General features: G+C 38.6%; 1 protein-coding gene across 1 annotated transcript in view; it reads right to left on the minus strand.

Annotated features, from left to right (window-relative positions):
• The window catches only part of alk (ALK receptor tyrosine kinase), a 410,764-nt gene that overhangs the window by 45,840 nt on the left and 351,386 nt on the right, over window positions 1–13,538 (minus strand). The window contains exons 7-8 of the mRNA XM_058399951.1: window positions 4,748–4,882; window positions 2,516–2,616 (exon numbers count right to left, since the gene is read on the minus strand). Of these exons, the coding sequence (XP_058255934.1) occupies window positions 2,516–2,616; window positions 4,748–4,882 (236 nt within the window). The remainder of the gene's footprint in view (window positions 1–2,515; window positions 2,617–4,747; window positions 4,883–13,538) is intronic.

A 13,538-nucleotide genomic window follows, 5' to 3' on the forward strand; every position in this document is an offset into this window, starting at 1 on the left:
AGAACTAGGCTGGTCAACACACACTATTACCATTAATCAATAACATTATCTCAAACCAGAGAACATTTTACTGTATTAGACATAATTTTTCTTCCTTACACATTTGTAAAAGTGTTAAATCAAACATCTTCATCTTCCACCTTCCGGTTTCACCTGGAGAGCCTCTACTTGTCTAAATCCAAGTTAGCCGCCAACATCCTTTTTACAACCTTCTCTTCTTGTACATTTGAGCTCCTTAGTAGTATCGCAGTTTCTATATTTACCCCTCAGACCCCTAGCCTATTTTTGAGCATTTATCTCACCTTCTCTATTACTAGGCTTCTAATAGTGTATCCCTAATACATCTTATTCATCTTTTTTTATTTTTATTTGTTTAAGGAGTCACAGATTTGGATAGATTTGCAAGAACTAAATCTAACATTTTAAAATGTTGTATTTTGTAAATATCAAATAGTTGCCATGACTAGCATGATTTTGTTTTCCTGCTGCTTGTGGTAATGGAGAAAGGGCAGACATTTTCTTTGGTTTTTCAGCAGAAAAATAATATGTTTGGTTAGTGAATGCAATTTCTTCTTCTTCTACTGCTGATCTATCCATTTTCTATAGTGCTTATCCAACACAGGGTTGAAGGGAACCTGGAGTCTATCCTTGGGGACTCTGGGCACAACGCAGTGGATACTCTGGAAAGAGTGGCAGCTCATCACAGGGCACGATCGCACACATTATGGACAATTTAGAGATTCCAGTCAGCCTACTAAGAGTGTCTTTGGACTGCGGGAAAAAAACTGGAGTACCTGGAGGAAATCCCTGAAGCACGGGGAAAACATAAAAACCCATGGTTCAGAGGTGAAAATTGAATATGCTATTCACTTAATCATGCACCTATTCTTCTTCTTCTTCTTCTTCTTCTTCTTCTTCTTGTTATTGTAATAATAGATATATAATAGTTATAATTGTTAGTATGTATAACTATGGGTTATTTCCCACACATACATCAAGCCTAATGTGTAAACTAGGCTTATTCAAAAATGTAGTGAAAAGGAATGTCCCTCAGTAGATTCCTTTCCTAACTAGTGATTTCACCCGGCAAGGAAAGGCAGTGTGACATCAAGTCCACATTCTCTGTTACTGCTGCTAATGCTGTTACCTACAGCATTTGAGGTGGCACACTGTGGAGGGAGACACAGCCAGCTGTTAGAACAAGTGAAGTTTTTCCAGCTTTGGAGCTCAGACAGGGAGTATGAGACAAGGTGATCGAGACAGAAGTTCTCATCTTGAGTCCTTACTCATCTCTGGGACTGGAGCCAAGCTGCTGTCGTGCCCTGCTGCTCCTGCTTCCATATGTACAACAAAGAGCCCTTGCCTTCCATCTTTCTGGAGCTGTCAGTCAAAAACTCTGGCCAGATGAGTCCTCCACCTCCATCTGTGTCTATTTCTATTTGATTCCATTTACTTCTGTAGTTCTTTCTTTCTTTCTCTTTTGACTTGTTCACCTATGACTTGTTCGCCTTGCTTTCTGTCTTCATTCCATTTTGGACTCTCTCTCCGTCTCTCTCTCTCTCTCTCTGTTTCTATTTTTCTACCTGTCTGTCTCTCTTGGTTACTTTTTTGCCTCATTAAGTCTTTTGTACTGAATGACTCATGCACTTTGCATTCAGAAGAGTATATGAAATACAGCCAGTCAAAGCTCTTGAAGAAGTCAAGGACTGGGGATTGGCTTTGCTAGTTATTTGCTTTCCAGGGTTAACTTTACGCATTAATTATTACTATATATCATGATCTTGGGATGTATAAGGATGAAAATTTGGCGAATTTATGATTTTGATCAACATTTGGGTGTTGTATTTTGGTGTATGTATTTATACACAATCTTATTTGTTGTTTTTTTTTTACCATTGTATTGTCCTAGCACTGCTACGATAATTTGGCCTTTTAATGAACAATGAAATTGCATCTAGCTGCATTGAATGATAATCTCTATACCCGGCATCTAATGTATTCATTATATCACTAAAGAATAATTTTTCATTTAATTAATACAAAAAAAAAGATGAACACAACCTTGGACAGTGATCCATAGCATAAACAAAATTCTGAACTTAAAGTAAAGTGAAATGATAACTTTTAGGAATCACCAAAAAACTGAATTCAAAGCAATCATCGCATCATAATATGAAGAGATTCAATTAATCCACTAGTCTCGATTTAGACCTGACATTTTATCAGGAAGGAAGTTGGCATATTAATCACACACTCCTCTTGTCTTTGCTGATCAAACCCTCCCTGTATGTATCTGAAGCTCTTATCAGTATGCAATGCCTCGCTAATGGCCACATCTTTTGTTGCCTGTGTACTCAAATGAGAGTGGAATACATTTACTGGAAATATGAAAGAGGGCCTGATGAAAAATGCTCTTAACATAATTTCCTCCGAGATCCAAATAAAGCTGGCCATGCAGAGGCACCGCGCACTCGCTCAGCTTCGCAGGCGGAATGCAGAATTTTCGTTCTCTTACCATGCATGGTGCGTTACGCAGAGGGTAGAGGAACAATGGACTCCGCACAACTACTGACCCCCGCTGGCCTTTAGATTGACTTTCCAGAGCCAGAACAGAACCTGTCAGGAAACGAGAAAGTCAGATATAAAACATAAAAATCAGGATGTGGCTGATGGACAAGAGAGAAAATTGCAACAATTGTTTGAAACACTTGTTATAAATTGAAGTGCCCAAAAACGACGTCTCATTGATGTTTAATCTGTACTATATTCTAGCAACATTTGTGGTGGGATAATAATAATGAAATTCAGCTCAAGTCAACAACATGGGCTCCGATAGAGTGTCTGGTGCTTCTTATCTTCAATGTAAGTGTAATGTTTTTTCCATAAAAAGCTTCTGAAGAAAATCCTGTATGTTCATACACAGATTATTGAGCCTTCAAGGTGCACAAAAGTGACAACTAAAAAAATGAACTAGATTTATAAAAAATACTAGAGCATAAAACTGTGATCAGATAAAGATATACTTAATTATTTCAACAAATAGCACTCATGGATGATGTGGACTCCTTCATCTTCAACAAGTCTAGTCCTTCTTGTTAGTAATTTGTACGCACCCTTACAATACACTTCAAACAGAAAAGGCGCTATTTCAAGACAAACTATTTCAGACCTTGCTTTGCCTTCAAGTGAATCAGTTCATCTGCTGGTTACTGGGATAATTTCATCAAAATCCAACAAACCTTCAACTATTCATTCTTGAGATATTGTAGTAACAATGTACTTGAGATTGTTTAAGAGGTACTGCTATCTAATACCATTCTTTAAGTCAGGAATAAAATACAGCAAGCTGTTTTCTACAAATTTTCAACTACATGATGGTAAAAGATGGTAGCAGATGTTATGTTAATGTTGTTAGTTTCCTTTTAATAGCATAACCAAAGTGTTTTATTCCTCTTCTACCCATCAGGAAATGGAGGCTAATGTGTATGCAAGTGCAGAATATTTATTAAATAAAGTGCTAACAAACAGCAAAAGACTTGAAAAGTCTTGGGAAATGTAGTTCAGCATGCTTTTGCTGCTATAATAATAATAATAATAATAATAATAATAATAATAATAATAATAATAATAATAATAATAATAATAATAATAATAAAATGCTTGTCGCTGTCACCATGCAACTGGACAGCTTCTGTCTTGAATAATTTACCATGGTGAGAAACTAATTGATTGTTACATTATACATCTACAAATATAATGAACTGTGATTGTAAACTTATCCAAGTGATTACATCCAACATTAACTTCTTCAGCAATGTGAGCAACAGTAGCTCGTCTGTTGGATCGGATCACACGGGCCAGCCTTCACTCCCCACGTGCATCAGTGAGCCGTGGCCGCCCATGACAATGTCGCCGGTTCACCACTGTTCCTTCCTTGGACCACTTTTGATAGATACTGACCACTGCAGACCGGGAACACCCCACAAGAGCTGCAGTTTTGGAGATGCTCTGATCCAGTGGTCTAGCCATCACAATTTGGTCCTTTGTCAAACTCAAATCCTTACGCTTGCCCATTTTTCCTGCTTCTAACACATCAACTTTGAGGACAAAATGTTCACTTGTTGCCTAATATATCCCACCCACTAACAGGTGCCATGATGTGGAGATAATCAGAGTTTTTCACTTCACCTCTCAGTGCTCATAATGTTATGGCTGATCTGTGTATATAAAATAACACAGCAGCTCAGTTTGTGTGCTTGCCTTAGTTGGTCAAAGAAAAAAGATGACTGTGGTGCTGGTTTCTTGTTTTCTTATTTTACATTCTATACATTTTTGATGTATAATCACTTCGTTTTAGTGTTTTTACAAATAATTTACACATACAGAGGCATGAGTGTAATTTTATACCTTCACAATGTCAAGAATGGAAATTCTTCATCACTTTTTTTTTTAATTTTGTCTTTTTATTAAATTTGTAGCTTTCTGTAAATTATACTTGATGAATAAAGAGTGAAATGGTGTCTGATTGTCATGCCAAAGTTAAAAGAAGCTACTATATAAAAAAAAAAACTGAAACTGAAAGCACTTCATCACTTATAAATATATTATGGCATCAAAACACTCATTCCTTTATTCGCTTGAAATAAAGGGAAAAGCTCAAAACAATTTTGCTGTATATTGGAACTGCAGTGATAAATGCGTGAAACCATGTGTTTGCTCTGCCAGTTAAAGAGTTATAGAAACCTACCTGAGGATGAACAGCTGTTTGTAAGCTTTTTGGGCAGTGAAAGATGAACTCCTTTGTACAAACTTTTACTTGACACCATCTGCCACCCACAGTCGTCCTCTTCAAAAGAGCAGTAACTTCCGTTAAGGAACTGACCTGCATGGAGAGGAACGCAGAGGCACACAGAGAGACAGGTGAAAAGGACAAGATGAGAAAAGGGTCTAGGAAACAGACTGACTCAGGAAAGAAGCACAAACTAAAGAGAGGGAGAGAGAGAGAGAGAGAGAGAGAAAGAGAGAGAGAGAGAGACAAAAATAAAATAAAACAGCTCGATCTTGGGGCACAGGAGCATATGTGCTTTGATGAGACATACATTTTTGCAGAACTCAGACAACAAAGATGGCATGCAGTTAAGGATTATTTCTTGGAGTTGGTAAAGGGAGAAAAAGTAAAAAAAAAAAAAAAAAGCAAAAATAAAGCAAGCCCTATTAGTAAGCACCCTGTCTATCAGGAGAACATTGTAGATTTGTGTAATGCTCTTAGGATTGATATGCACTTCATTAAAAATAACTAAGTAAATAAAGCAACAATGGAAGGAAAAATGTGTTTTTTTCCGACGTGATCTTTAACAAATATTTCTGCAATCGATCGTCTGCCTCTTTAAATACTGCGTGTACAAAGGTGAGCTATAATTATTTCAGCTCCACTTGATTTGGGAGGAAGATGGAGGGAGTAAGTCACACTTGGGTAGTGTTAGTGAGCCTGGAGTGACCTGGCTGGCTAATTTAAGCCAGGCTAATTCAAATAAACTTTTAAATACATTTTTTTGAGATTGCTTCATGTAATAACTACAGTAGAGTTTAAGGGAATATGTAAACAAATAAACAACCAAGTAAATTACCGTTAACATTAAAATACCGTTGCAGTATATACAAATGAATGATTTTCTGGCTGCAAATCTGATATAAAATGAGTTGGGTTTCAGTGTGAGACGTGTGTATTTCTCAGAATTGTAGTGGTTGAAGAGAATGCCTTAGAAATTTTAGATGCTTATGAATAAGCGCTTGGAGCATCTAAAAGAGCAGATACAGGTTTGACATCATAATTTACTTTAAAGCTATAAATATTTGAGTAAAAAAAAAAATATATATATATATATATATATATATATATATACACACACACTATATTGCCAAAAGTATTCGCTCACCTGCCTTGACTTGCATATGAACTTAAGTGACATCCCATTCCTAATCCATAGGGTTCAATATGACGTCGGTCCACCCTTTGCAGCTATAACAGCTTCAGCTCTTCTGGGAAGGCTGTCCACAAGGTTTAGGAGTGTGTTTATTGGAATTTTTGACCATTCTTCCAGAAGCGCATTTGTGAGGTCACACACTGATGTTGGACGAGAAGGCCTGGCTCTCAGTCTCCACTCTAATTCATCCCAAAGGTGTTCTATCGGGTTGAGATCAGGACTCTGTGCAGGCCAGTCAAGTTCATCCACACCAGACTCTGTCATCCATGTCTTTATGGACCTTGCTTTGTGCACTGGTGCACAGTCATGTTGGAAGAGGAAGGGGCCAGCTCCAAACTGTTCCCACAAAGTTGGGAGCATGGAATTGTCCAAAATGTCTTGGTATGCTGAAGCATTCAGAGTTCCTTTCACTGGAACTAAGGGCCCAAGCCCAGCTCCTGAAAAACAACCCCACACCATAATCCCCCCTCCACCAAACTTTACACTTGGCACAATGCAGTCAGACAAGTACCGTTCTCCTGGCAACCGCCAAACCCAGACTCGTCCATCAGATTGCCAGATGGAGAAGCGCGATTCGTCACTCCAGAGAACGCGTCTCCACTGCTCTAGAGTCCAGTGGCGGCGTGCTTTACACCACTGCATCCGACGCTTTGCATTGCACTTGGTGATGTATGGCTTGGATGCAGCTGCTCGGCCATGGAAACCCATTCCATGAAGCTCTCTGCGCACTGTTCTTGAGTTAATCTGAAGGCCACATGAAGTTTGGAGGTCTGTAGCGATTGACTCTGCAGAAAGTTGGCGACCTCTTCGCACTATGCGCCTCAGCATCCGCTGACCCCGCTCCGTCAGTTTATGTGGCCTACCACTTCGTGGCTGAGTTGCTGTCGTTCCCAAACACTTCCACGTTCTTATAATACAGCTGACAGTTGACTGTGGAATATTTAGGAGCGAGGAAATTTCACGACTGGATTTGTTGCACAGGTGGCATCCTATCACAGTTCCACGCTGGAATTCACTGAGCTCCTGAGAGCGACCCATTCTTTCACAAATGTTTGTAAAAACAGTCTGCATGCCTAGGTGCTTGATTTTATACACCTGTGGCCATGGAAGTGATTGGAACACCTGATTCTGATTATTTGGATGGGTGAGCGAATACTTTTGGCAATATAGTGTATATGTATATATATATGTTCTATGAAAATGTTGACCTAGTAGACTAAGTAAAAACAGAAATTCTTATGAAAAATTACAAATTCAAAGGTGTCTACTTTCAGATTAGACATTAAGCCTCACTGTGGAATGAGACATGACAAAGAACTACAATGCTGAACAAAGACAGGTCAAAACAGCACAAATTCCAGTTTTTGGCCTCTGCGAAAAAGAGTTCATTTATTAATCCAAAACATAAATTCTTCAAGGTGATGAAAACAATCTTATGAGTCTGAATCAGACATCACTGTGGACAATTATTAACTAATTTATTAAACTAGTGCCAGATTTTTCTCTTTTTTTTTCTTTTTTCTTTTTAAGTATTTTCACAATCAATATAGAAAAATTCTTTCTGAAATCTTTTCAGCCTGTAACTAGTATTTTGTCCTCTAATGTAGCCGAAGGAAGCCGATTACTTCTGGTGCATATCGATGATCAGCGAGGCAGGATTCGAGAGCATCCAATCAACCACTGAGGTGAGACGAGGCAGAACGAAGGTGACTACCATTAACCGGGAGAGTGTAAACATATCGACCAGCTTCGTGTCATCCTTCAGTGGAGCGCTCACCAGGAGAAAAAGAAAGGGGAATGAGTGGATCCCCTCAGGAAGCTGATATATGATGTACTGGATGTGTTTACTTCTCCTCTGACTTTTAGTCTTAAATTTTTCATACTTCTTTTAGTAGCAGGACAGAATCCTGTCAATTATACAGAATGCAGTAGGGACAAAAGTTTGAACTTTTATTTATTTGTTGTTTTTTCTTCATGTCATAACTGGAATAAATTTTCTGGTTACAGAATTGCACCTTTTGTATACAGTTATAGAAGGGAAATTATTTATAATCTGATTTGAGGTGAGGATGAGTTCCCTTTTGAGTCTGGTTCCTCTCAAGGTTTCTTCCTCATAGTGTCTCAGGGAGTTTTCCAACACCACCGTTGTCTCTGGCTTGCTTGTTCGGAATATAATTAAATTTAGAATTTATATCCTAAATTTATATATTTTTCTAAAGCTGCTTTGTGCTAATTTCTGTTGTTAATAAAAAATAAAATAAAATTGAACTGAATTGAATGTTTAGCTGGCCAGTGTCATGTCGCATAATATCACAAGCTCTGTTTCACAAACATGAACTCCGACTCCCAGCCACTCCTAGATTAGTGATGTGCATCTGTATCCCATTAAGTGTGTTTGTTTTTCACCCTTTAAATACCTTGGTTTCAGTTCCTCCTGGGGTATATGCTCTGTTCCTTTGGTCAGTGACATTCCTAAGGCTTTTTATTGTCAAATATTAATCTTGAACTGTTTGTACTATATTTCTTGTGTTCTGTAAAGCTGCAAAGCTTTTTACAATGTCTATTGTTAAAAGTGCTAGACAAATAAAACTGAATTGAATTGATTATATATATACACACTACCAGTCAAAAGTTTGGACACACCTTTTAATTCAATGTTTTTTGTTTAGGGATTTATTTTCTACATTCTAGAACAATACTGGAGATTTCAAAACTATGAAATAACACACATGGACTTAAGTAATCCATATGTAATGACAACAAAAAACAGTCAGATGTTATTTTAAGACACGAAGGTCAGGTGTTCTGGAATAGTTCTTGCAAAAACAGTATTTTAATAATTAATAGTTTTTGTTTTTAGATTTACACGGTGCATGTTTACCTATCCCAATACTTTTCCCTATTCCTAATTTTTTGGCTGTTCCAATACCTTTTGTTACATTTTTTTTTTAGCCTGCATTTGCATACAACTGCTCGAGTCTGCCATATGACACCAAGGAAATTCCACTGGATGTCACTGTGGCTAAATTCTCCTGTGCTGTTAAATAATTTCTACTTCAAGCAAACAAAAATATTTTTTGCCTAAACGATGTGTAAATGCTAGTTTCTAACTCTGGCTTGGCTCTCTGCCTGCCTTCAAAGATCACATCATGTAAAGAACCAGTATTGCAGCAGCAACAACAACAACAAAATAGTCAGTCTGCCTAAAGATGTTTAAAACCTTGCTAGCCAAGTGTCATGAAACGCTGTAAGACACTTCAAGATGGTTGAGGGAAATTTCACATCCTTCCATAAAAATGTGAGTAAACCTTGAACATACACTATATTGCCAAAAGTATTCGCTCACCTGCCTTGACTCGCATATGAACTTAAGTGACATCCCATTCCTAATCCATAGGGTTCAATATGACGTCGGTCCACCCTTTGCAGCTATAACAGCTTCAACTCTTCTGGGAAGGCTGTCCACAAGGTTTAGGAGTGTGTTTATGGGAATTTTTGACCATTCTTCCAGAAGCGCATTTGTGAGGTCACACACTGATGTTGGACGAGAAGGCCTGGCTCTCAGTCTCCGCTCTAATTCATCCCAAAGGTGTTGAGGTCAGGACTCTGTGCAGGCCAGTCAAGTTCACCCACACCAGACTCTGTCATCCATGTCTTTATGGACCTTGCTTTGTGCACTGGTACACAGTCATGTTGGAAGAGGAAGGGGCCAGCTCCAAACTGTTCCCACAAAGTTGGGAGCATGGAATTGTCCAAAATGTCTTGGTATGCTGAAGCATTCAGAGTTCCTTTCACTGGAACTAAGGGCCCAAGCCCAGCTCCTGAAAAACAACCCCACACCATAATCCCCCCTCCACCAAACTTTACACTTGGCACAATGCAGTCAGACAAGTACCGTTCTCCTGGCAACCGCCAAACCCAGACTCGTCCATCAGATTGCCAGATGGAGAAGCGCGATTCATCACTCCAGAGAACGCGTCTCCACTGCTCTAGAGTCCAGTGGCGGCGTGCTTTACACCACTGCATCCGACGCTTTGCATTGCACTTGGTGATGCACTTGGATGCAGCTGCTCAGCCATGGAAACCCATTCCATGAAGCTCTCTGCGCACTGTTCTTGAGTTAATCTGAAGGCCACATGAAGTTTGGAGGTCTGTAGCGATTGACTCTGCAGAAAGTTGGCGACCTCTTCACACTATGCGCCTCAGCATCCGCTGACCACGCTCCGTCAGTTTACGTGGCCTACCACTTCGTGGCTGAGTTGCTGTCGTTCCCAAACACTTCCACGTTCTTATAATACAGCTGACAGTTGACTGTGGAATATTTAGGAGCGAGGAAATTTCACGACTGGATTTGTTGCACAGGTGGCATCCTATCACAGTTCCACGCTGGAATTCACTGAGCTCCTGAGAGCGACCCATTCTTTCACAAATGTTTGTAAAAACAGTCTGCATGCCTAGGTGCTTGATTTTATACACCTGTGGCCATGGAAGTGATTGGAACACCTGATTCTGATTATTTGGATGGGTGAGCGAATACTTTTGGCAATATAGTGTAAGTAGTCAAGATGGTGGATTATTTTAGGTTTAATAAATTGAGAATAAGAAATAAGTCCATATAATGTAATGGAGCTATCAATGTAATGAATATCAGGATTTGATCACGCTGTCAAACACTGTGCATCTGCACTGTCACGTCATCACCAAAACAAAGAACAGCACTCTGTACAAGTGATAGCATGCACTTGAGATTCATCCAAAATAAAAGAAACAGATTTAAGTTAAGCAAAGGATTATCAGGATTAGGTTAAGGATTAAGGATTAAGTTAAGGATTTTCAGGACTAAAAATAGCAGGGTTTCCCAGAATGCTACATTTACATCTACTGATCGTGAAAATAGTGTGTGAAACCTAACACACTCATTATCTTGTTGCTATAACACACAGTATGGGTGATAATAATAATAAATCAGACTTGCTGTAGGTTGGGATCCAAGAGCAAAGCTTCTGTAGATATTATGTAAAATCTTGTGATTAATTCCTATGGTTCTCATGACAAAAGGAATCAAAATCATTTTGCGGCATAATATTGCATAAGGGCTTTATAAATATCAAACACTGTCAGGGTTGAGATTCTGTTTTATGTAATGGCAAAGTATTGCATATTATTGCTGGAAAAATATTCTTTAGAACAATAGAACAAAACAGACAATATAAGAGCAAACAAGAGAAAATTGTCTCTTTTGGCAGATATAATGCAAATAAGTTGAAAGGAGCTGCTGTAAAGGTTTATAAATGTCAATAAAATTATTATTATTATTATTATTATTATTTCCATTAACTCGTTGAACGTGTCTGTGTAGTAAACACTAATAACTGGTAAGACTTGTGTATTTAGAGCACCCACAATGACAGGTGAATTTTGGTCTGTTAAAGCACCTGCGCCAGAGATAAAGTAAATCAGGTCAAAATGACTGACTGAGTCAAAGTCAGTCGATACACACACTAAACGTTTAACTAAAAACAAAAAGAAAAATACAATCCAAACAGCCAGTAATAGCTGGATGTATTATAGTTGTTTTTGGGTCTCATAAATAACACCTACAAGTGTTGTGAATGCTGCAGGTTGCTGTATTGTGCTAGGGTGACTGACAACACTTGACAGAAAGATGGTGCGGTGTAGAACAGAGAAGTACAGAGCAAACGCATGCATAGAGGCAGTCACTGTGCCCTGAACTAGCTGTGGTGAATCTATGACAGACACAGAAGGAGATGTGAAACTGAGGGGAAATGCTGAGAAAAATTGCAAAATTTAGAATGGCACCAAAGACAGAATGAGGCTTTCAGAATGAACGAAAATACAGTCCACATAGATTTCTGTTACTGTGACATTTTCGTAACAATTTACATTATGGTTCATTAATTAATGCTCACTCAATAAGAATTAAAGTTGTTCTTTTGGATGCTCCCTGTTCAGGGTCACCACAGCAGATCATCTGTTCCACATATTTGATTTGGCACAGGTTTTACACCGGATGCCCTTCCTGACGCAACCCTCCCATTTTATCCAGGCTTGAGACTGACACTGAGAGTTAATCCCTCAGTGGCTGGGTTAGCTCCCTGCCCAGGAATAGAACCCAGGCCACAGCAATGACATCTACCGCATCCACCCAAAGCAATGTGGTAGCTGTTGGATTACTAATTAGAAGGTTGTGAGGTTAAATGCCAGGTCTACCAAGCTGCTACTGTGGAGCCCCAAAGCAAGACCCTTAACCCTTGATTGTCCAGATTTTAAAAAAATAAAATAAAAAATAGATAGATAAAAATGTAAGTGGCTCTGGATAAGGGCGTCTGCCAAATGCCAGAAATGTAAATGAGATTGCAGGATCCTGTCACTGGGACACCACTAACAGAATTAAGTTCCTCAGTAATTAATGATCACTATAATAAACTACTGTAGGGCTTTTCAGACATGGAATATTTAACCCTGGGTCAACGTAAACTCCAAAGAAAGAGAATCCTGGGGTATCTTGTTTCATGTTTCACCCAAGGTTAACAGTTTCACATTGTACATTCCTAACCCTGCCTTAACGTTCTTATTTGCATATTTGCAGCATCAACAACCATGTTTGGATGATTACAGCACGTGACAGCTTTAAATAAGAGCTTGTCTCATGCTTTCACGTCAGACTCAAAAAATAGTGCCTTGTATCTACCTTGGCTGATTTTAAGCATCTGAGATGCACAGATGCAAGAAAACAGCATCAAATAAAGTAGGCTTGACACTCGGTCGATCTTTAAGAATTAGGTCTAAGGTTTCAAAAATAGGATAGGTCTGCCGTTCTGCACACAAGCCGGCATTATTATCTTTTTCAGCTTTGTAATCTTTTTAACTTTGTCAGGTAGTTGACCAGGTTTTTGAGGTGTGGGATTCATGTGGGGGTAACACTGCAAAAGGGTTAGGTGCCGACCCTGTTTAGGAGCAGAGTTTCATAACCCCGGGTAAAAACAGTGCTAAACCTGCTTCTTCGTTACAAGAGTGAAAGCTTCCACAGCGCAGGGTTTAATATGACGGTAACCTGGGGTTAAGTGCAGTCTGAAAAGTCCTTACATTGACTATTGATTCAGTAATGAATATCAATTAACTATGCTATCAAAATTTTCCTATCTAATTTCGGATACTGGTTACTAGTGAGTTGCTCTAAGAATCAGAAGGGTAAGAACATTATTTTTACATCTAATAGGGGAACAAAGTAGCATTAATGCATTGTCAGTATTTAATCGTAATTTAATGAAACACTGATACAAAAGTCAGTGTGGATAAAACAGTGGTTTAGAATCGGACATCAAGCCATCATTCTCAGTGCAATAAACTGTTACATGTGCAATAACTGCTACATATTTTAACCAGTGTATTTCAGTAAGATTGGAATTCATTCACTGTACAGCACCTATACTTTTAACTTTCTATATTATTTTTTATTTTATGTTGCCCTTAGTTTACTTAGATTGTACTATGAGCAACTGCATCTTAACAATTTCCCTATGGGGATTGATA

This window comes from Hemibagrus wyckioides, linkage group LG09, assembly GCF_019097595.1.
Source record: "Hemibagrus wyckioides isolate EC202008001 linkage group LG09, SWU_Hwy_1.0, whole genome shotgun sequence".
Taxonomy (NCBI): domain Eukaryota; kingdom Metazoa; phylum Chordata; class Actinopteri; order Siluriformes; family Bagridae; genus Hemibagrus; species Hemibagrus wyckioides.